The sequence below is a fragment of the Hibiscus syriacus genome, unplaced genomic scaffold, assembly GCF_006381635.1.
Source record: "Hibiscus syriacus cultivar Baekdansim isolate YM2019G1 unplaced genomic scaffold, ASM638163v2 tig00110988_pilon, whole genome shotgun sequence".
Lineage (NCBI taxonomy): Eukaryota > Viridiplantae > Streptophyta > Magnoliopsida > Malvales > Malvaceae > Hibiscus > Hibiscus syriacus.
Genome location: NW_024062942.1, coordinates 3,037,177 through 3,061,968, shown reverse-complemented (window position 1 = coordinate 3,061,968; position 24,792 = coordinate 3,037,177). Strand labels below are relative to the sequence as shown.

Sequence of the window (24,792 nt, the reverse complement as noted above, 5' to 3'; positions counted from 1 at the left end):
ACGTTGATTTGAGGCAAAATAGAGATAGGGAGAGAGTAGAGAGGGGAACAACGGCAAGAGAAGAGAAGAGAGGGTTTTAATATTTTGGGTGTTTTGCCCGTGTTAAAAACCAGAACCCCAGGGGGGTATCGATTCCCCTAGGGGGAATCGGTTCCCCTTCAAGGGGGTATCGATTCCCTCTGCCTTATTATTCAAAAATCTGTATTTTAAACACTCAAAATTCTAAATTAATCTTCTCTAGTGGTATTGGCAACTCATATATCAAAAATTAATTATGTTCAATCAATCAAATTAATCCTTAAACTACATTTGAACATAAAGTTAATTTTTCATCAAGAATCATAAACTCCCCCTAACTAATAGCAATGAATGTAATCATAAATTACTATTATAAGCATTTTTCATTTATTCTTTAAATACTAAAATTATTTTAAACACTTAGTGAAGATAGGTCAGTTAAACCTAATTCTCTCCTAAGTGCCCAAAAACATTCCTTGTCTAAAGGTTTTGTAAAGATATCCTCTAATTGATGCAAAGTATCAACAAATTCTAGAACTACATCTTCCTTAGTGACATGGTCTCTAATGAAGTGATGCCTTATTTCAATGTACTTAGTTCTAGAGTGTTGGATGGGATTTTTAGTGAGACAAATAGCACTAGTATTGTCACACTTGATAGGAATGGTACCTACTTCAATTCCATAATAAAAAAGTTGTTGTTTCATCCATAAAACTTGTGCACAACAACTACCAGCTGAAATGTATTCAGCTTCAGTGGTAGATAATGCAACACAATTTTGTTTCTTTGAAAACCAAGAAATCAACATATTTCCAAGGAATTGGCAAGCACCAGAGGTGCTTTTCCTATCTAATTTGCATCCTCCATAATCCGCATCAGAAAAGGCATGCAAGCTAAAGCTAGAGTCTTTAGGATACCAAAGTCCTAAACTAGGAGTGTCCTTAAGGTATCTAAAGATTCTCTTAACAGCAAGTAAATGTGATTTCTTAGGACATGATTGAAATCTAGGATATGATTGAAATCTAGCACATAAGCAAACACTAAACATAATGTCTGGTCTACTTGCAGTTAGATAGAGCAAAGAACCAATCATTGACCTATATAATTTAACATCCACACATTTACCTCCTTCATTCAAGTCAAGCTTTGTAGAAGAGCTCATTGGAGTGTCATGAGGTTTCCCATTTTCCAGTCCAAACTTCTTAAGCATATCTTTGACGTACTTAGCTTGATTGATGAAGATGCCATCTTTTCTTCGCTTGATTTGAAGTCCCAAGAAAAATGAGAGCTCCCCCATCATACTCATTTCGAATTCGCTTTGCATTAGTTTTGAAATTTCTTGGCAAAGAACATCATTAGTAAAACCAAATATTATATCATCAACATAAATTTGAACTACTAATAAATCTTTACCTTTATGCTTTAAAAACAATGTAGTGTCAACCTTCCCTTTTGAAAACCTTTTTCAATTAAAAAGTTTGACAATCTTTCATACCAAGCTCTAGGAGCTTGTTTTAAACCATAAAGTACATTTGTCAATTTAAGAACATGATCCGAAAAATTTTGAATCTTCAAAACCTGGAGGTTGTTCCACATACACTTCTTCTTTTATAAAACCATTTAAAAATGCACTTTTAACATCCATTTGATATAGTTTAAATTCATGAAAACATGCAAATGCTAATAACATTCTAATTGCTTCCATCCTAGCTACGGGAGCGTATGTTTCATCATAGTCTATGCCCTCTTCTTGAGTATACCCTTGAGGAACAAGTCTAGCCTTGTTTCTCACTATATTACCACTCTCATCAAGCTTATTCCTAAATACCCATCTAGTACCTACAGTAGATTTATTACTAGGCCTTTCAACTAATGTCCATACTTTACTTCTCTCAAATTGATTTAACTCTTCTTGCATAGCCATAATCCAATGTTCATCATTTAATGCTTCTTTAATGTTCTTAGGCTCTATGCATGAAATAAATACAACATAATTACAAATATTTCTAAGAGAAGATCGAGTTGTTACCCTTTTGGATGGATCACCTATAATTTCACCATCCTTGACATAGTTGTACTCTCTTAGATAAGATACTTCCCTTTCTTCAATGGTTGGATTCTCGAGAGGATCATGAGTTTCCTCATCTTTCGTTTCTTCTCCAACGTCATTTCTAATGTCATTTGTATTTATAATACATGCATCATCATTAACACAAGAATCCTTCCTCGGAAGGAGATTATCATCGAAAACAACATGTATAGACTCTTCTACAACTAAAGTTATTTTATTAAATACTCGATAAGCTTTAGAATTTAAGAAATAACCTAAAAAAAATTCCTTCATCACTTTTAGCATCAAATTTGTCAAGGTTTTCTTTACCGTTGTTTAAAACAAAACATTTACATCCAAAAGGATGAAAATATCTAATGTTAGGATTTTTATTTTTGAAAATTTCATATGGAGTTTTCTTTAAAATTGGCCTAATCATTACTCGATTTACAACATAACAAGCGGTATTTGTGGCTTCCGCCCAAAAATATTTTGGCAAATTATTTTCACAAAGCATGGTTCTAGCCATTTCTTCTAAAGTTTGATTTTTCCTCTCAACAACTCCATTTTGTTGAGGGCTTCTAGGTGCTAAAATATTATGGCTAATACCATTAGAATTACAAAACTCATTAAATCCAAGATTTTCAAATTCAGTGCCATGATCACTTCTAACACTAGTGATAGAGTAACCTTTTTCGTTTTGGATTACTTTTGAAAATGTGATGAAATTTTCTAATGCTTCATCTTTAGTACTTAAGAATAGAACCCAAGTATATCTAGAATAGTCATCTACCAAGACAAATGTATATTGTTTTCCACCCAAGCTAGTAGTCCTAGTTGGCCCAAAAAGATCTATATGGATCAATTGTAATACTCTACTAGTTGATGCATCATTGATGGATTTAAAAGAAACTCGCTTTTGTTTTCCTTTAGCACAAGCATCACAGATTTTATCATTATCAAATTTTAGTTTAGGCAGCCTTCGAACCAATTCTCCTTGAACTAACCGTTACAAAACACTCATGCTAGCATGTTCTAGTCTCCTATGCCATAACCAACTATCATGCTCATCCTTAGCAACTAGGCACAAATTAGTCATATTAATAGAATCTAAATGTACCATGTATATGTTTCCTATTCTATGACCAACAAGCATAACCCGATTAGATACAATGTCAATGACTTTACAACCATTAATTTCAAACATGACATTGAATCCCTTATCACATAATTGACTAATACTTAATAGATTATGCTTTAATCCATTCACATATAACACATTTTTAATTTGTATGGAAGAGGTATTACCGATAGTATCAATACCTTCAATGTGACCTTTTGAATTATCACCAAAAGTCACTTCTCCTCCATTTTTTGGCGTTAAGCTCTATGAACCGGCTTTTGTCTCCGGTCATGTGTCTCGAGCATCCACTATCAAGGTAACATGAATTTGGATTTGTTTCCCGTGCCTTGTAGCAATTCTCCTTTTCCTACAAACATAGATTAATTTCTAATTTTTGGTACCCAAATTCTTTTGGGTCCATATTCATTAGTTTCTAAAATCCTTGTCCCCTTTGGTATCCATTTATGAAGGACATCCTTATCTTTAGTAGTAATGAATTCTTTAGGAACCCATATACTCTTAACAATTTTACCATTCAAGGTTCGTTGAAGACTTTTATGATTGTAACTTCTAAAACTTTTCTTAACAAAGTTGGATTTTTGAATTCTCACATTTTTCAAAACTTTTTGTTCTAACCTTATTAAAAGAAGTTTTAAGATCATCAATCTTCTTTTGATGATCATCATGAACTTTTGAAAGTAAGTTATGCAAATCAGTATTTTTCTTTTCAAAATCATTAATTTTGATTTGCAATTCTTTGATCTTACTTTCAAGCTCATTGTTGGTCTTGGATATAAGACTATTTTCGTTTTTCAATTTTGAAATATCATTTTTGTATTTTGAAAATAGAGTCTTATAATCCGAAGCCAACCCATTATAATCCTCTAATAACTCATCATAAGATAATTCGTCCAAATCGAATGAGTTAGAGGTTACCTTAGAATCTTCCCCGATAGCTATCAAGCACAAGTTTGCAACTTCTTGTTCCTCTTCATCGGAACCTTCTTCATCGCTCCATGTAGCTACATGAGCCTTGTGCTTCTTTTTGGATTGACCATTTTTCTTCAATTGAGGGCAATCATATTTGACATGCCCTAGCCTTTTGCATTCATACCAAATGATCGGGTCTTTCTCTTTCGATTCAGTTTTGAAGCCTTCATGACGTTTGAATTTTCTTCCTCGGTTGGGCATCATCAACTTTCTGAATCGGTTGGCAAATAATGTCATTTCCTCGTCATCATCATCGTCATTTGAATCACTCTCATCTTTTGTGGATTTGAGAGCAACTCCAATGTTTTTCTTCTTCTCTTTCTCCTTTGGTGTCTCGTCAATCTTATCGAGATCCACTTCATCTTCAAGCATCATTTCATGAGTGAGAAGAGAACCAATTAGTTCTTCAAGAGTTAAGGACGTTAGATCCTTAGACTCGATGATTGCCGTCTTCTTTGATTGCCACGATTTTGGAAGGGAGTAGACTAACTTCCTCACAAGCTTTTCATTTAAAATGATCTCTCCATATGATTTGAGACCATTGACAATCGTTGAAAATATATCCATCATAGCTTTGATATCTTCATTTGGTTTCATCCTGAAATTTTCATAGCTATGCGTTAGAATACTAATTTTAGATTTCTTTACCTCATCGGTACCTTCATGAGTGACTTGAAGTTTGTCCCATATTTCTTTAGCGGTTGTACAAGATGAAACTCTTCCGTATTCATCTGGTCCAAGAGCACAAAATATGATATGGATGGCTTTGGAGTTGAGTTGGAACATTTTTGTCTCTCCTTCACTCCACAATCTTGGATGCTTGATGTATCCTTCTTTCACGACATTCCATGCTCCCATGTCACTTGCTTGAATGAAGTACATCATCCTATTTTTCCAATAGGCATAGTTAGCCCCATTGAAGAAAGGAGGCTTGTTAACGGGCATCGAATCGAGACCGGAGTCGAAGTTTGAAGTAGAGGCCATTGATGACTTTGATTATCGATGTAACTCTTCCCGAATCGACTTAAGAGGCGATTAAACCTTCAAATGAGTTAGGCTCTGATGCCAATTGTTGAGTTAATCGATTGACAGAATCGGCCAAGAGGGGGTGAATTGGCAATTAAAATTTTATGGAAGCTTTTGCAGAAAATTGAAAGTAATTGCACAGCGATTTAGAGTGGTTCGACTTTATCAATCAAAGTCTACGTCCACTACCTTAGCTATCCACACTAAGGATTTTCCAACAAATTCACTAATTTGTTCTTTCTTTTGAGGCTAAAGATATAACCTTACAACTCCCTCAAGAATATACCCCAATTCTTGAGAACACTCTTTTCTCAAAGAGAAGATTACAAATTTGCAAACTTACAAGAAAAACCTCACAAGGCAAATATGTTTGCACAATTATAGAACAAAGAAAGAACACTCAAGAATAAATACAATTGAGCACAATAAGTGTTATTGAAAGCAAAATGAATATTGAATGAAAAATAGGCTTGAAATGCTCAAACTTGAGGTTTGATGCTTTCTCTTTGATTCTCTCTTGATTCTAGTTGCTTGATGTTTCTTGTTATTGATCAATGGCTTCTAAGCTTGTTTAAATACACCTTGAATCACTTCTGAACGTTGGGGATCATTAATGAAGTTATTGGAGCTGTTTAAGTGTGAAAACAATTAATACAACAGCTTGGAGCGTGGGGGGAATCGGTACCCCTCATGGGGAATCGGTTCCCTAAGTGTAAAATTCAAATATTTCGACCGTTGAACAGTGGGGGGAATCGATACCCCTGGGGGGAATCGGTTCCCTCCGAGCATACTGAAATTTCTCGAAGCCAAACCATTCAGGGGGAATCGGTACCCCCTTGGGGGAAATCGGTTCCCTCTGGACAAACTGTAATTTTTGGCTTTGAAACGGTTCGAAATACTTTGTAAAATTGTTTTGAAATTATTTTAAGATTAAAACTTAATTTTACACTTCAGTAAGGATTTAAAATGAACTTTGAAATACTTTGAGTAATTTTTGATATTCGATTTAATATATCGAATATGCTTAGAAAAATCATTTTCAAAATTAAAATTCTTTTAATTTAATTTGTTATATCGAAACAACAAAATGTTTTCAACAACCTTAAATTGAAGTATTTTAGAATTTGGGGTTTAGAATTTAATTGAATTTTTTGGAATTTAGGGTTTAGAATGAAATTGAATTACTTTGGAAATTGGGGTTTAGAATGAAATTGAGGACTATTTTACAAGTTTTAAAAGTTGAGAGACCTAAATTCAAGTGCCTGAAAAGTTCAATGACCGTTTATATAATTTACCATAATTTTCTAACGGTGGTTTAAGTTGGGGACCATATTGCAAACGGAATAAATGTTGGGGGACTGTATTGCAAGTTTTAAAAGTTGGGGGACCTAAATGCAAGCTTTAGAAATGTTCAGTGACCATTACTATACTTTACCCTTAAAACAATTAATGATAATATTAGCATGTCACTATAAAATAATAGTTAATGGATGAGTAACCTAAAAGTAACTTTATAAAATGCGAGCAATCATATTATAGTTTTCCTTAGGGTCTGTTTGTTTGTCGTAAAATGAATTACGGAATTGGTTTTCCTCGAAATCCCGTGTTTGTTTCATGTAATTCGTTTTTCAGAAAATGTTTTCCCGTGTTTGGTTGGAGGAAAACTGGTTGGTCAACGTAATTCATTTTCCTAGTCAACAGAATTTCCTTTGTGTTTTTTCGAAAATGACTTACGGTTTGATTTTCCGTAAGTCATTTTTCAAACTTTTCACTTCAAAGAATAAATACTCAAAATAATTTTATTTTATGAATTTAATATTAATAAAATATTTTAATATCATTTTCATCAAAATATTAATTATTAAAATATTTAAAATATATTTATTAATATTTATAATATTATAATATTATATTTTTAATATTATAATAAAATAATCAATTATATTATAATAATATAAGATATTATATTTTTATTTTAATAAATATATAATAATTTTTTATATATTTAATAATGAATAATATTATTTATATATTTAATATTAATATAATAATCTAAAGATATTTTAATAAAGATAATTAAAATATACTAATTAATACTTTTAAAATATATATAACACTATTATTTTAATAATAATTAATATAATTTATAATATTTTTATTTCACTAAAATATACCAAAATTAATATTTTTATTAATAAAATTATATAAATAATATTTAATAATAAATAAATTATTTTAATATTTTAAAAATAATATTAAGTTTTATGATAAATAAATTATTTATTGTATTTAATATTTGTAATAAATAATTTTTAAAAACTCATCAACTAGTGGAAAAAATGTTTAAATAACATCTTCCAAACATCATAAAACGATTTCCATATGTTTTTCAGAAAAATGTAATTCATTTTACGGAAAATATTTTTCGGAATCCGAAAAACGTTTTCCAGAAATATAATTCATTTTCCAAAATTCAAATTCCAGTAATTCATTTTCCAGTAATTCAAATTACAGTAACTGTTTGTTTAGCTGTAATTGGTTTTCTGGAAATTGAATTCTGGAAAATGAATTACTGGAATTTGAATTCTGGAAAATGAATTACATTTCAAGAAAACGTTTTCCGGAAAATATTTTCCGTAAAATGAATTACATTTTTCTGAAAAACATCTGGAAAACGTTTTACGATGCTTAGAAGATGTTGTTTACATCTTTTTTCTACTAGTTAATGAGTTTTTTAAAAATTATTTATTACAAATATTAAATACAATAAATAATATTATTTATCATAAAATTTAATATTATTATTTTTAAAATATTAAAATAATTTATTTATTATTAAATATTATTTTTATAATTTTATTATTAATATTGGTATATTTTATTGAAATAAAAATATTATAAATTATATTAATTATTTATTAAAGTAATAGTGTTATATTATATTTTAAAAATATTAATTAGTATATTTTAAATATCTTTACTAAAATATTATTAGATTATTATATTAATATTAAATATATAAATAATATTATTCATTATTAATAATTTAATAATATTATTTCTATGAAATTAATAAATAATATAAATTTTATTAATAATTTATTATATATTATTAAAAGAAAAATATAATATCTTATATTATTATAATATAATTGATTATTTTATTATATTATTAAAAATATAATATTATATTATTAGAAATATTAATAAATATATTTTAAATATTTTAATAATTAAAATTTTGATTAAAATGATATTAAAATATTTTATTAATATTAAATTCAAAAAATAAAATTATTTTGAGTATTTATTCTTTGAAGTGAAAAGTTCGAAAAATGACTTACGAAAAATTAGATCGTAAGTTATTTTTCAGAAAACACAAAGGAAATTCTGTTGACCATGAAAATGTTTTACGTTGACCAACCAGTTTTCCTCCAATCAAACATTGGAAAACATTTTTCAAAAAACGAATTAGATGAAATAAACACGGGAAAATATTTTTCGGAAAACGAATTACGTGAAACAAACACGAGATTTCGAGGAAAACAATTCTGTAATTCATTTTACGTCAAACAAACAGACCTAATTCATTTTTCAAAAAACTAATTACAGCAAAAAAACAGACTTAGTTAAGTAGCAAGAATAAAAATCTTACAAATAGTTTAGTGACTATTAATGTAGTTTACTCATTTTGAATTTGTTTTCTTCGTGAAGTTAATTTCTTTCCAAGGTGTTGGCTTACAAAAAAATAGAAGAGACCAAAGAGAGACCGGTTGGTAGCTAATCGTGTTCTTCATTCTTCTTCAGCGACATCGTCTCCTTTAGGTAACAACACTACCATTTTCCTTTCCTTAATTTTCTTAGTTCTCTTGTTTTATGCAATTTCTGATTCTGATTATAACTTAATCGAAATTTATCTTCACCTCTTCCAATTTATTGATTTCCTTTATTTCCTACTTCAATCTGTAACCTCCATTATTTTCCTCCTCTGCTTCCAATTCTAGGGTTCCGATCGATACGAAATACGATATATTTTTTATTGATCAATTATAGGAAAATTTGGTGTCTTTCTTAAATGACGAGTGCGGGCGACGAGGAAGTCGATGCGGTGCTCAGCGACGTGGAGTCCGATGAGCCGGTACCGATCGCTATTAAAGATCCATCTCAAGAGGATGTATCGGTCGAGAAATTCCGTGAAATTCTCGCGGAGCTTGATCGGGAGAAAGAAGCACGACAAGCCGAGGAGAAATCTAAATCAGAACTTCAAGTTTCGTTTAATCGATTAAAAGCTTTGGCTCACGAGGCGATTAAGAAGCGAGACGAGTGTGGGAGACAACGAGATGAAGCTCTCCGCGAGAAAGAAGAAGCTTCGAAATCGAACGAGAGCTTAACAGCGCAATTAGCGGAAGCTAATAAGATCAAAGAGGAGGTTACGAAACAAAGAGAAGATTTGGCGAAGCAATTGGAGGAAGCGTCCAAGGGAAAAGATGGATTGCGATCGGAGATCGAGACCTCTGCACATATGCTTGTATCTGGTATCGAAAAAATTTCTGGAAAAGTTAATAATTTCAAAAACTTCTCTGCCGGAGGATTGCCACGGTCACAAAAGTACGCCGGTTTGCCCTCTGTTGCTTATGGGGTGATCAAAAGAACGAACGAGATTGTTGAAGAGCTTGTTAAACAGATCGAAACCACAACTAAATCTAGAAATGAAGCCAGAGAACAGATAGAGCAACGTAATTATGAAATTGCCATTGAAGTTTCTCAGCTTGAAGCCACAATAAGTGGGTTACGAGAGGAGGTGGCAAAGAAAACTAATATAATGAAAATTTAGAGAAGAGTATAGTTGAAAAGGATGGGAAGATTGTGGTGATTGAAAAAGAGATGTTGGAGAAGATTACTTCGGCAGAGGATGAATTAATGGAGTTGAGGAGCTTGACAAGTGAATATGATGATAGATTGAAAGATTGGCAAATGAAGATGGAGTTACAGAGGCCTTTATTGGTCGAACAGTTGAATTTCGTTTCTGGAATTCATGAATGATTTATGATGTCATTAAGATTGTTGATGCTGATAATATGGATCAATCAGTTGTATCAGAATCCTTTTTTCTTCCACAAGAAACAGATTCGGAGGAAAATATACGTGCTTGTTTGGCAGGGATGGAGTCTATCTATGAATTAACCGGAATTCTGTCCGGGAAAATAAAGGACCTAGTTGAGGAAAAAAATCGTGAAGTAAAGAGTTTGAATGTAACAGTTGCTCGTTTGATTAAGGAGAGAGAACATATTGGCTCTTTGCTTAGGAGTGCATTGTCCAGGAGGATGGTATCTGAAAATAAGTCCAAAACCAATGAGTTGTTTCAAACTGCTGAGAATGGTCTGAGAGAGGCTGGAATTGACTTCAAATTTAGTAAACATATCGGTGATGGAAATAAATCTGAAGATCTGGACTCTGACCAGGATGAAATATACACTCTGGTGAGATTTTTTTCTGCTGCCATTGATTAGTTACATGTACTCTTTAAATTTGCATGGTGTTTCAAGGCCATATCTTTCCCGTTGAGAATCTATGGTGCCATTTGACAGGCTGGTGCTTTAGAGAATATTGTCAAAACATCCCAGCTTGAGATCATCGAACTACAGCACTCTGTGGAGGAATTAAGGTACCTGATTTTTGGACTCATGAAATTGCATACATTCAATATGTAAATCCTGTTTTTGTCTGGAATGATCAAAGCAACTTTAGTAGTGAAATAGTTTAGTATAACATACGGTTTTTCTGCATGAACTGAACTGTGTACTGTTTTAACGTATTAAGGGAAGAGTCTAGTGTACTTAAAGAACATGTGGAAGCTCAAGCCAAGGAGCTCAACCAAAGAATGCGTCATATAGAGGAGCTTGAAGAGAAGGAGAGATTAGCAAATGAAAGTGTAAGTTAACATTGTCTTTTCTTACAGTCAACTGACTTAATGTTAGGTCCGATTGTCTGAGTACAGTTTTCAGATTCTTATGTTGATTTTTGGGGTTAGAAGTGAGTAAGTTGCATTCATGCTGCCTTGTGTACACGTAGTGCTGAATTAACTAATTCATGTGAAGGTTGAAGGACTTATGACGGACATTGCTGCTGCAGAGGAAGAAATTACAAGATGGAAATCAGCAGCTGAGCAGGAGGCAGCTGCAGGAAGAGCTGTAGAACAAGAGTTCTTAGCACAGGTTTGTTCTCTAAGATGCTCCTGGTCTTTCAATAGATATTATAGATCTGTTTTTGTGAACTGTTATTGAAGGTCTTTGTGGTGGCAGTTTTACTTTTGTGTAATAATCATCTTGAAGTTCTGCCAGAATGGTAATTACAATTTAGCCGAAGAATCTGGAGTTATTTGAATCTTAATACATAACAGATAGACAATAACAAAAGCGATTAATGTTAAAGAATAATATGCCATAAGAATAGAAATTTATCGTCAAGCATGTTTGGATTGTAAAATGAAATTTAAAACAAAAATTTCCAGTATCATATTTGAAAGGGAGGCAGTTGTTTGCTGGACATATTGTATGTGACAATATGTTTGGATAACTTACAGTTGTATAACATTTCCATATGGCATAAGCTGGAGAAACTGACAGTAAGAGCTTAAAAAGAGATTTTTTTTGTTTCTTTTTGAGGATTATGTTTCATAAGAAGAATTATCAAATAAACCAACCTGATGACTAATTGCATTTCAGGAAATTATTTATTTTTCTGTAATCCTTGAACAAAGAAGGTACTATGAAAACATGGATGTCAAGTATGTCCATTGAAATTTACGATTAGAACTGGTGAACAGATCTAGGTTCTAGTATATCGTGAACAATGAGGGAAGTAGTTATATAAATTAACTTATTTCTTCCTCTTTTTCTTCTTTTTTCTTTTAAAAATTGAGAAAAATTTTGGAAATGTTTTAAAAGCATAAAGTTGTGCTAGTAATTTGATGTTCGTGAGGCTTTTATCTTAGTCTATTTCTCATTACAGAATATCCTGTGCTTACTCCTAATTATCATGGTTTAATAAATATCCACAGCTATCAGCAATTAAACTGGAGCTTGAAGAGGCAAAGCAAGCCATGTTGGAATCAGAGAAGAAACTAAAATTCAAAGAAGAAACTGCTGCTGCTGCCATGGCAGCAAGAGATGCAGCTGAGAAATCATTGAGGCTGGCAGATATGAGTGCGACTAGGCTGAGGGAAAGAGTGGAGGAGCTTACCCGTCAGCTAGAAGAGTTCGAATCACAAGAAGACTCAAGGAGTCGGAATCGATCGAGATATGTTTGTTGGCCATGGCAGTGGCTTGGGCTGGATTTTGTTGGGTTTCATAAACCAGATATACCACAACAGAGTTCAAATGAAATGGAGCTTTCCGAACCACTTCTCTGAGTATACTTTTACTCTTTGTTCTGTGTACAATCTGTTCATAGTAACTTCATTCTTCAAGGCCCCTTCATTTGCAATGATTTTTTCAGTTTTATAATTTTGACATGGCAATGATATCCTAGAGTTGAATCTTTCTTGTTCATACTTCCATGGCAGCCAGTCTTTTTAATCAAGCTAATCTATATGTAACTATCTTGGTTTCCTTTTCAAATCTGTTTTCTTGTTATTATCACTGTTGGATTTTACCCTTTTTCATTTCTTTTCCCCTCTTTCAACCTCTCTACATTTCAGGGCTTTGATCATCATTGAGAGATGCCTTTTTGCTGTTCATTTCTAACCATTTGGACAGGTGAGTAAGAGCAACTGATAAACTCAGTCTGTTTTCCGGTTTGGCAAATAAAAAGTGGAACATAATCGTCTCTCTTCTCACCTGTCGCAATTGGGAGTTTGATCAATGGGCTGATTTCTTGGCAACAATTAATAATATAAGTCTCTCGTTAGGGTGTTATTAGATGGGTTGCTAGGACAGCTAACTTAGAGGCTGATGCCTTAGCTAAGGCTGGAATAGGTTGAGTAGAGTGTTGATGTTAGGATTTTTTTTTTGGTTTCCAAGTTAGTTTGTAAGGGGTCATTATTGGTGTTGTAATCTTTATGTATCTGTTTTATCATTATTGAAATCTAAGGCACTATTTTCCTCTTTCCGTTAATTAAGGAGCTTCTCTACGAGCTCCATTAATCATGAATGGGATTTTTAACGAGGCCTTCAATTCTTATAAAAAAATATATATGTCTCGGAAAATTCGAGAGATAATCTAATTTGGAGAGGAAATGTGGAGGTATTTACTCAGTTAGCTCTTGTATGAAATGTGCTCCATAGATTCAGATTTAGATCATTTTTAGAAGGGTTACCTTTGGAAGGGGTTGGTGCCTCTAAGGGTGGAAACTTTCATGTGACAAGTTCATCAAAAATTGGCTGTAAGGGCTGAATTATTAAAGAGAGGTGTACCGGGGATATTGGATCTATTGTGTCCCTTATGCAAGCTGGAATTGGAGTCCTCCTCGCATTTATTCTTCTCTTGCATTATTGTGTGGGAATTGTGGAATAGGTTTCTGAATTTATAGAAAATATCAACTGTCATACATGAAAATGCACGCTATTTTCTTTCAGCTTGGGAGGAATTGGTGCCTCATTCAACTATTTGGACATTTATTCCTGGTGTACTTTTGTGGACAATTTGGAAGTATAGGAATGCCATTGTTTTCGAGATGGGAGTGTTTGATCCGATTCGATTGTTATTCACAGCAAGGTTCAGATTAGCATCTTGGTTCTTAGCTAAATTCACTAATATTCCCATTTCGATGGATTCCTTCATTAGTGATCCATCTCTTGGAGATTTATGTTTTGTTCTAAAAAGTCAGATAGCAAATCAGATGTCCTGGTCCCTTCCCCCTTTGGGATTTCTAAAGTTGAACGTGGATGTTGCTGTCAAAGCTGATTGGAAGGCTAAAGGTTTAGGTGAGATTCTAAGAGATGAGTCTGACACAGTGCTAGGATCTTTTCAAGAAGCTATTGGTCCGGGTCCTCCTTCTTTAATGGAATTAAAGGCCATTAAACATGGTTTAATTTCTTTGAATCTTTTAATTGGTTCTCTAAGAGACGACTGATTATTTAGAGTGATAGTAAGTTATTTGTGGAGTGCATTAAGAATTTGGATAAATGTCCAAGTTTGTTTGTTTCAATTTTTAAAGAAATTGCGGAAAAGATAAGGAACTTGGAGGGCATTATTCGTTGGATAGCTAGTAGGCCAGCAAACTTAGAGACTAACGTTTTAGCAAAGTCTGAAATTGGCTAAGTTAGGGAGTTTTGGTTGGGGTTTTTTTTTTCTTGTTTTTTGGTTTTATCTAGTGTATGGGGGTAAGTTTGGTTGTAATCATATGCATTGTACTACTCTTTTATTAATAAAATTTAACGCACTTTTTACTTCCTTACGCTGATTTCTTATGGTGTTCTAGTAATCATGAAAGGAGTTTTTAACAAGGCTTCCACTTATCAAAATAAATAATAGTCTCTTTACGGAGAGAGAGAGAGAAACATTGGTGAATTCTTAGATGAACAAATGACTCAACGGACTTCTTTCATTCTCAAGGTACTTTCCGGTTGTTTTTGTTAATGTTCTTTCATTCTCAAGGTACTCTCTCTTGTAACAATAGATGTTTGCAAGATGATGCAGCTCCTACTTTTTCTCGTGTTACATGTATTTCCTCATGGGAGTCTGCATTTTGTCCTTCTAACTGATTTCCCTCCAATGTCGTGTAACGACAATGTTATCAGGACTCAAGTGAGTATAGGATATATGTTCGTTTTCTTGTAGAAAATTTGGATGATTTCCATACTCGTGTTTGAATACGCATTGGTATTTGTATTTTAAGAAAAATAAAGATTCAGTGAAACATCTTACCCAACTTGCTTAGACAAATGAAAGTTCTTTCATAGATTCTCCTTCGGATTAGATTTGTATGTAGTTTTGAGATGCGATTGAGATTTTTCAGAGTTATATGAATATATGTTGTAATCCTCAGTGTGGCTACTGCCTTGTACCTTTCGTCCCTCCATCACCACAGGTAACGTTAACTAACCTCTTCGCTTTGATCAGCTGATTGAAAACTCAGATATTGGTCTGGATTCTCTTAATGACAAATGGACATGTAGATAGATATATTGTTGCCATCATTTATTTTGATACAATAATCATAAGATTCGAAAATCATAAAAATCATGTTTTTCAGCAATGCCTCATCCCATGTGGGGCGATGTGGGAATGGCCAGAGTTGATGCAAGTTACCTAGAATAGGAAGCTTGGGAGGGCTTGGAGGAAGATTACACTTTTTCGTGGTTAACCATAACGAAGACAGCAATAAGAGAAAGGGAATCAGCAACATTGCTATGAGAATCGGCGAATGAATAAGACTGCAAATAAGGACTTTTATTTTCTTTTCTCACTGCAAAGGATTTATTAGAAATCAGTACAAAGTAAAAGAGTTTCAACGATTTTGTCGGTTTTATTAAATAAGATCCGACAACTTTGAAAGTTTGCAAATAAAATAAATTGAGTCCACAATATTTATTTATATTCAATTTATGTAATATTTAATTTTTTATTAGCTTAAAGCGATTATAATTAATAATATATATCCGAAAGACTTTTAATCATTTGACAATAAACATTTAAATACACTTTATTTGTTGATGTTTGAAGATGAGACTCCTAATATTAACGATTATTTTTTAGTCATTAAACTTATTTGATTAGTTGATGCAATAGTTTATTTGAATTAATCAATTAATAGATTAGTTATAAATGATTATAAAAAAATGAAACTCGGGCACAAGATTGATTGTTGTCGGCGACAAGTTGCAAATAGTGCCAATGTTAGCATTCAATGAGGGTGGGGCAAAAAATCAAGTTGATTGTTACACCCCAAAACTATTGAGGTATAATTATTGGATTAAAGTAAGTTAATTTGAGGACTAAATTTTGAATTTTTGAAATAATAGGTTATTATTTCAGTTTCCAAAAAAGTTTAGGGATTTGAAGCTGATTTTACCCATCTCCCTTGGCTAGTAAAAAATAAATAAATAAAAGTAAAAACTTGTACTTGCGCAAAATACTTGAACCATTGTCCTGATGCCACCCATCCCAAGGGCCAAGACTTAGCCAACCGAACTAAGATACTATAGGTGATAGGATTTTAGTTAGATCCATTCTCCTTCGCATATTAAGTTTAGCCTTTTCTCCGGGTAACAATCAGGTTCCAGAATCTCCTTTTCTTCACAAACATCGTGCCATCGTCGTTAGTTGATCTCTGGATGACGATGGATTACACCATCACTCTCAACGTCACCGGCGACTCCCCGTAACCAAAACCCCTATAGTAATTCATCGAAAAATGTCGCTATGTGTCGGGAATCACCGTGTGAAGCCCATTGAGAATCCCAGCTCCAATATATGTTTTTCCTCAATTTTCGATGATTTCGTCGCCGATTTACTTTATCACCAACACCATCGTGACGGTTGTCCACTCTTGACCAAAACCCAACCGATCTATCGTCGTAAAGGCCCGTCATTCGTCTTAAAATGTCTGTCGAAAGTTCAGCTAGAGAACCCCCTCGTTGTTGTTGTTATTCCGTGTTTTTATTCCAATCTTGACATCAGCTTATCTCACTGCCACCACTGTTGGACTCCTCGTCCAGTCCCGGTCAAAACCTGACCAGTGGCTCACCTTATTGTCATCGTTTTCGACGTCGCCGGTGGTGGTAAGCCTGATTTCGCTTTCCCTTTTTCCCGAGTTTTGATGGATTTTTAGTGTTGTTTTAAATTGTTTTTTATGCTTGGTTGTTTTTCAATTATTCGGTCGTCGGTTGTACGCGCTATCACGCTCCTCCGTGCGTGGGGCTTGTCCTCCAGTCGAATTTTCTAGAATTGAGTGACTGAGTAAGTCAAGATAACTCGTGAGTCAACTCAAACCAGTCAAATATGTTGACCTGTTGACCTGGTCGTTGACAATTGATTTTGACTCTGACCGTGTTGATTTTGACTTTTATTAAAAAGTCAATTTTTCTGAAAAAAATTATATTTTATGTTTTTTGACATCTTGAATCTTAAATTATGGTCTGTTTTGCCAAATTCAAACATGATAAGTTTTTTTTAGTATTTTAACTTTTTATTCGAATAGTCTTCTCTATTTAGTTTTGTTTCTAACATAAATTCTTTTGCTATGTCATTGAGATATTATGGGACATTGAAATCAAGTGTGAAGGCAATCGAATGGAGTTCAATTGGTCAACCGACATGACACAAAAATCGAGGTAATACTTTATTATATTTTGTATGTTTTCCGAAATTTGTTGATAATTGATAACTGCATCGATGAAATGATTGGTCATTTAGGTATAATTAATTAGTTCTGGACTCGAAAAGAATTACGATAAAAAGATAGTAAATTGTATAAGACTCAGACAACTCGCATAAGAAACTGGAAGACTGATCAGAAATAATTATAAGTTCAGTGATTCATTAATAAATGATTGACCTCAGGACCCGTAAATTTTGATTAATTTCTTTAAAGGTTAAATATCGGGAATACTCGAATAAGAAATTATAAAAATAACCCTATGGAGTTGAAAACACTTAATTTCGACCGCATGAATTATAAATTATAATTATGTAATATTATTATAATGCATATGTTTATTTACACTTTGTTTTTTTCTCTACAGATCCAAATATTACAAGTAACCCAACAAATAAAACACATGACTCAATGGCCCAACAGTGACTAGTAACACGTGGCCCAACAATGGCCCAAAGTGAAGCACCCGATCTGGTCCACTTGTGTCTTCGCTCGAACCATCTGCAACCCTGACCGATGAACTAGGGTTTGGGAACCCTAATTTCCCATCCCTTGCTTCCAACCGTTCAAAGACCCTATGCCTCACGAGTCCTCGCTGCTCACGCTTCTCTCGGCCGGTTTTCTCGGCGTCGTGAACTCCTCAACATCAAACAACCATCAACGATGTGACTCAGAGGGATTCATTCACAACCAACCAAGCAGTGATTTAGTCCAAATAAAATGTTAAAAAGTCGGGACTAAGACTAGTATTCTTAGGCTATAAATACATGTAAACTGAACACGATTTACACACAAGGATTTCATATGAAATTACCAGAAAAATACGAGCAAATAGATAGTGACTTCGAAGCATTTGTAACAAGTTTAAAGAGAAATAAAAATGTAGTATCTTTTTTACCTTTGTTCGTTCGTTTTCTTGTTTTTGCATTTTGAATATTGCTTGAGATTTGGCTTGGAAACGACCAAAAAAAAGGTTTGGCCGATGACTTTGGGGTGGAGTTTTTCAAAACTTCGAAATTAGATCTACCCCCGAGGCCTATTTTTTTTCAAAAAAACTATTTTGGTTTTCGTAATGTGGAGGGGATGGGCTTTCGAAAAACAAAACAAAATCAAATTTTACCGCCGATGAACGGCGACCGGCACCATTCAACGACGACGGTGAGGCGGGCACGGTGGCCGGATTCTGGGTTCATGAAGAACCTATGGCCGTGTTCATCCGTTTGGATGAACAAAGCAGAGAAAAAGAGAGATTGGGGGAGGCTCTCGTGTGAAGAAGAGAAAAATGAAGTTTAAAAAAATTGGCTTATATATTAAGCCCGTTGGATCTGCGTGTTGACCTGACCCGGAACCTCTGACCCGCATGTTTTTAAACAAAAATAGGTTAATTCCGTTTTGATCCCCCCTCATTTTAAAAAGCTTCTATTTTGACCCCAATTCCGCTTGAAATCGGTCTCTAATTTTGTTTTTCTTTCAATTTGGCAGCACAACTTTCTTTTTAATTTAATTTAATCCTTTTATTATTATTTATATTATTTATTTTGTTATATATACATTTTTTATATATTTATTTTGTATACCTATTATTAATATATATATATATATATTAATTATATTTATTAGGTTATTTTTTATTTAAGTACTATATTTTATAATATTATATATATATTTCTATTAATTTGCTATATTTTTATTACCATTATATTATATTTATTTTCTATTTTTTATTGATATTATTGTTGTTATATATACATTTTATTACTATTATTATATATATATTCTACACACATTAATTATATCTACCTACTTTGACCCCTCACTCTATTTGTTTTTTCTTCATATCATATCTCTGTAACATATTTTTTGACTTTTAAAGGGTACGTTTTCAATCAATCAGAGGAAGCAATTTGGGTCGTTATTTTACCTTTTAAGTTAAACTTTCAATTTTCTTAATTAAAGACAACTGGAAACTACATAGTACCGAAAGGGCAGTTCAAGGGTGCTAACCCTTCCTTGACTGTAACCGACTCCCGAATCCGAAATATCACTGGTAAGACGCAGATCAGGTAAGAAATAAGATATCCGATCAACCCGTTTTATTCTTAAAATAAATGATCGGTTGTGACTCCTAATCTATTTTCCTAAGTCGAAGGCCAATTTCGAGCCCACCTGAAAGGCGGTTCCAACAGCTTAGCGACTCCGCTGGGAACACAAGTAAGTGAGTCAGGCTAAGGTAATTTCCAGTTGTCTTTTTAACGAAAAGGGTAAGTTTAAATTTTAAGGTAACATTTCGATCCTTATTGCTTACTTTTGATTATATTTTCGAGTAAATAGTTGTACTAACCGTTTTCTAATGATTTCAGCCTTCCAAACTCGTTTTTCACTTAAGGCTCTAAACCCGAGCTCCGAACCCGTTTCTAAGTGGGGGGGTGAAAGCAGCACTCTCGTGGGAATTTATTCTCCGTATGGGCCTAGCAAGTAACCTTCGGGATTCATATACCTTATGTTTTCGTGTGAATTTATTCTCCGTATAGGCGTAATAGAATTTTTCCTCTCGAGTTTAACTTAGTCCACACAAGCTTGTAATGGGCTTAGGACTAAATATCTGGCAGGGCCAAGGGGGCACCGGCAAGGAGAACTCGGGTACCGTTTTTTAGAACCTAAACCGGGAGACTATAGAGAAATAGAGCCTACCTCGAAACCCCATTTCAAACCCTAAGACATTTTTACCCTAACCATGCAGTTTTCTTCTTTCTTATTTACCTATTTCTTTTCATTATTATTATTCTTATTTTTACTGACTTTTTTCTTTTGTGTTTGTTTTTTTAGCATTTGCACTATAAAAGAGTCTATTGATCCCTAAAAAGAGTTTGTTACACTCAAATAATCTGAATTAATGGACAGAGGTGTTGTAATACAAGAGATAAAAAACGCTGAGGCACGACTATGGTCTGAGAAGACTCAGAGAGAGAAGAGAGACAGTCTTCAGGGAAGCTATGTGTCAGAATTGGTCAGTTATGCCTCTTTCAGTCTGAAGCAAAACGATGTCCAAGAGTTACAAAGTATTTGAGACAGTTGGAAAAGTGACAGAAAGCAGAAGTTCAACCAACGGTATGGTGTATCACACTCTTACTCCATGTCAAGATAGACACCTTGATCATAGCCTTAATTTAGTTCTGGAATCTGGGGTACAGTTGCTTCACCTTTAACCGGGAAGACATGGTGCCCACTATCGAGGAGTATACTACATTGTTGCACTGTGAGAACATCAGACTAGAGCGAGGATATATTAAGCATCTCAAGAGTCAACCTTTCAAAAATGGGTTAGCCAAAGTTGCAGGAGTAAACGAGAAATGGGTAACTGATCGGACTCAGCGCAGAGGCACCGGAGAAGAAATTCCTTGGGTTGACATCAAGCAACTAATGAAGAACCACCATGATGAATGGAATACTATAGACCTTTTTGTACTGGGTATGTACGGTTTGATTATTTTTCCGAAGACTTTGGGTGCATCGACACAGTCGTTGTGGAACTATTTGAACAAAATTTGAGGTGATTCAACCCAGTACCAGCCATCTTAGCTGAAACCTTTTGATCTCTCAACCATTGCAGAAGAACTGGAAGAGGAAGGTTCATTAAGTGTGCTCAGCTCCTTCAAGTATGGATTCACAACCACTTCTGGAAGACTAACGTGGTTGTCTATCGTCGATTCAGTACCACTTATTCACCTTTAGGTGAATTCATCACTTTGAAATGGCATGAAGGTTTCTCGAAGTAAAAATGGATTAAGGTATTCACGCATCTTCGGGACCGGGATATTGCCTGGAGAGCCCTCTGGTTGTTCCTCAGTGACGTTCTTTTCTGGCGTGGGGATTCTGATACTATGACTCTACTTGGACTATGGGGTGGAGTTGGATATTCTCTGCTTTTGGTACTTAGACAATATGGGGCACGTCAGTTTGTCCCAGTAACATACGAACTAACTGGATCAGAGTTTATGTACTATGGAGAAAACTACAAAAAGATGATCAAAGAGGTAGCCGAGTCGTGACAGAAAGTGTTCCGGATGGATATCGTGGCTGCCAAAGATATGCTTACTCCGGATTATTTGGAGTGAAGAAGATTAAGGAAGAACGAAAACATCCCGGTGCCAGACTGTGAGGACACCCAGACCATAGAGGAACATCTCAGGCATGTCTCTTCCGAGCTTGAGATAGCAAAGGCAGAGTTTGAAGCTGTGAATAATGAGTTGAAGCTGAAGGTAAGGGAACTTGAAGCTAAACGCTATCAGTGGAAGCTAGATACCGACACTCAGAAAGATCGGGTAGACAAGCTGGAGAAAGAACAAAAGATAGTTTGTTTCGAGCTCGAAGACTTGAGAAAGGGGTATCAAGATAAAGTCAATGATAACTCCAAGTTGAAAATAACCTCTGAATACTGGAAGAACGAAGCTCATAGCCTAACAAGGAAGTTCGAGGGACCCGATGAGAGAGCTTTGAAGGAGCAACTGAAGACTGCTCAAAGGCGCTTATCAGACAGTCAACATCAGAACCAATGCTTGAGAATCAGGGTGGCTGATTTAGAGAAACAACATGAGAGAGATGGCAAGACAATAACTGAGTTAGAAGCTATTGTAGATGGGTTCAAGAAGCAAGCGAGCGAGCTTCAGATAATTCCTTTTGACAGAGGTTTACAGTGGTGTTTCCGTTGGGAGCAAGCATATCAAAGGGTGAAGACCAGAGATGCAGTCATCCAAGATTTTATGGATCAATTACAGAAGGTAGCCATCATCTACACGGCATGACAAGGGAAGCTGGAGTGGTTCGACAAGGCATTCAACCAGTGACAGATAAAGGCATAAGACTTGTCAACCTACTAGAAGATGTTCGGGGTCTGGAGGATTTAGTCTGGATGTACCTATGATTGTTTTTATGTCTCTTAAAAGATAAAACATTTTTGTCTAAATAAGGATTATTTATAATAATTGACACTTTTCTGGATTAATGCCTCTAAATTGCATACACATCATGCATTGCATTCCTTGTATTTTATATTTCATGTTTATTTTTATATTTTTCATGTTTTTACATTCATATTAACTAACAGAATATGTCTTAGAAAGAGAAAGAGAAAACACCAAGTTTACCACTGCAAGAATTAGATACACATCATTCACATAATACTCGAGCAAAGAAGAGACAAATGGAGGCAAGAATCGAAAAAATCGAAGAAAACATGGCAAAATTACAAAAGAAGCTGGAAGATAAAATGACTCAGAACAGTAAGAGTACCCTGGATTCCATCATGATAAGCCAAGAGTCCTTAGTCGACCAAATCGTGGCTAAGTTGTCTGGTTTACAACAACAAGCAAGTGCACCAGGAGTAGGTGCGTCTGAGGGGGTAACTATACCACCAACCCCACAAGTGGTTATTTCACCTGGATTTCAAGGGGACTCATCTGCTACTAAAGGGAAAGTTGTATCAGTTACAAATATACAAACTTCTTCAACCAACCCTGACAATCATCCGGACGATTGCCCTATCCCGGATTTTGACGATGAGGATAAGGCAAAGAAGATGGAAGAAAATATCAGAATATTAGAAGACCAGATGAGGATGGTCAAAGGGGACCATGAATACTATAGGGTGGATGCAATGAAGCTGAGCTTGGTTCCTGATTTATTGCTTCCACCAGAATTCAAAGTCCCAGAGTTTGAGAAGTTCGACGGGAACAACTGCCCTTCAGCCCATATCACTATGTTCTGTCGGAAGATGACATGATATATGAGGGAAATGACCAACTCATGATCCATTGCTTCTAGGAGAGTCTGTCTGGTTCAACTATCTAGTGGTACAACCAGCTCAGCTGAACTCATATCAAGACGTGAAAAGACGTAGCCAAATATTTCTTAGAGTAGTATAAGCATATCAATGATATGAGACAAGACCGAGTTATCCTACAAAGCCTGGAGAAAAAGCATAATGAAAGTTTCTGACAATACGCACAATGATGAAGGGATTTGGTTGTGCAAGTTCATTCACCATTGGATGAAAAGAAAACTAGAAAGCTGTTTGTACAAACCCTAAAGACACCTTACTTCGGGCACCTGGTGGCGATAACATCGGGAAGTTTCTCAGATCTGGTTATGGCTGGTGAAATAATCGAGCTAGCTATAAAACAAGAAAAAATTGATGGAGGGGATTCCAGTAAAAAGCCTCCTATGAAGAACAAAGAGAGAGATCAACAATGTTAACTCCTACAACGCCAACAAAGGTGTTACGATCTCAAGTTCAAAAACAACTGCAGTTGTACCATCCGATACTTCTAACCAAGCTCAGAGATAACCAATGAAAGAAATGAAGAGGGAGCAGTTCAATCACATTCCCATGACATAAAAAGAGTTGTACCAATAGCTCTTCGACACTCACGCAGTGTCACTTTACCATATGGATCCAATAAAGCCCCCTTACCCAAGATGGTTTGACGAGAACACTCACTGCGAATATCATGGCGGTGTGCAGGGGCATTCGATCGAAAATTGTCTCGCATTCAAGAGGTTTGTACAACGAATATGGAACAAGAATTGGATCTATTTCAACTCTGGAACACCGAACGTCGCCCAGAATCCCTTGCCTAATCATCCGGAGACTGGAATCAATGCAGTCAGCACCGAGAACGACAGGAGAATCAAAACCAGTTTTTCAGAAGTTAAAGCTCCTTTGGCTTGGGTATATAGCCAAATGGTAAATGCGAGGCTTCTCGCACCCAGTCATGTGCAGCAAGGAATGAAGATGGTAACCATTGTTGTTACCATAACGAAAGAGGGTATGAAGTGCAAGATTGCATAGAATTTAAATCACTAATCCATCTCATGATGGACATGAAGGAGTTGAAGTTTTATAAAGAAATTCAAGATTCCCCGGAAGAAGACGTTTGCGCTATCGCAGAATCATCATACAAAAGATTTGGTAAGGGTAGTCCATTGATAATTACCCCTAAGGCAAAGATGACAGCAACAACACAAGCCAAGATGGTAATTACAACACCTCGGCCTTTTTCAACATAAGGATAATCGACAAGTGTCATGGAAGTACGAATGTCAGGTGAGTACTTCCAAATAATGTGATAGCAAAGTGGGAAAGATACCAAAGAACAACTCCACAACTTGTCAATGTGTACCTAAATGTTGGCACTATTGTTAATGTTAGAGGCACATCGAGAGGCACTATTGAAAATCCTGAATCAAACGTTCATGCCGCATAACATA

The 24,792-nt window shown here is 34.7% G+C and overlaps 1 protein-coding gene and 1 long non-coding RNA gene across 2 annotated transcripts; both read left to right on the top strand.

Annotated features, from left to right (window-relative positions):
• Positions 1-8,949: 8,949 nt before the first annotated feature.
• Positions 8,950-12,841, top strand: LOC120149098 (paramyosin-like). Its single transcript, XM_039161992.1, is given in 8 exon segments — positions 8,950-9,032; positions 9,212-10,027; positions 10,030-10,245; positions 10,248-10,687; positions 10,796-10,872; positions 11,028-11,139; positions 11,306-11,422; positions 12,268-12,841. Coding segments are annotated over 7 exon segments (2,058 nt in total). The 5' UTR covers positions 8,950-9,032; positions 9,212-9,282; the 3' UTR covers positions 12,619-12,841.
• Positions 12,842-17,312: 4,471 nt separating this feature from the next.
• On the top strand, positions 17,313-18,348 carry LOC120148994. Its single transcript, XR_005518417.1, has 2 exons — positions 17,313-17,482; positions 17,894-18,348. It is a non-coding gene; the product is annotated as an uncharacterized LOC120148994 (long non-coding RNA).
• Positions 18,349-24,792: the final 6,444 nt, after the last annotated feature.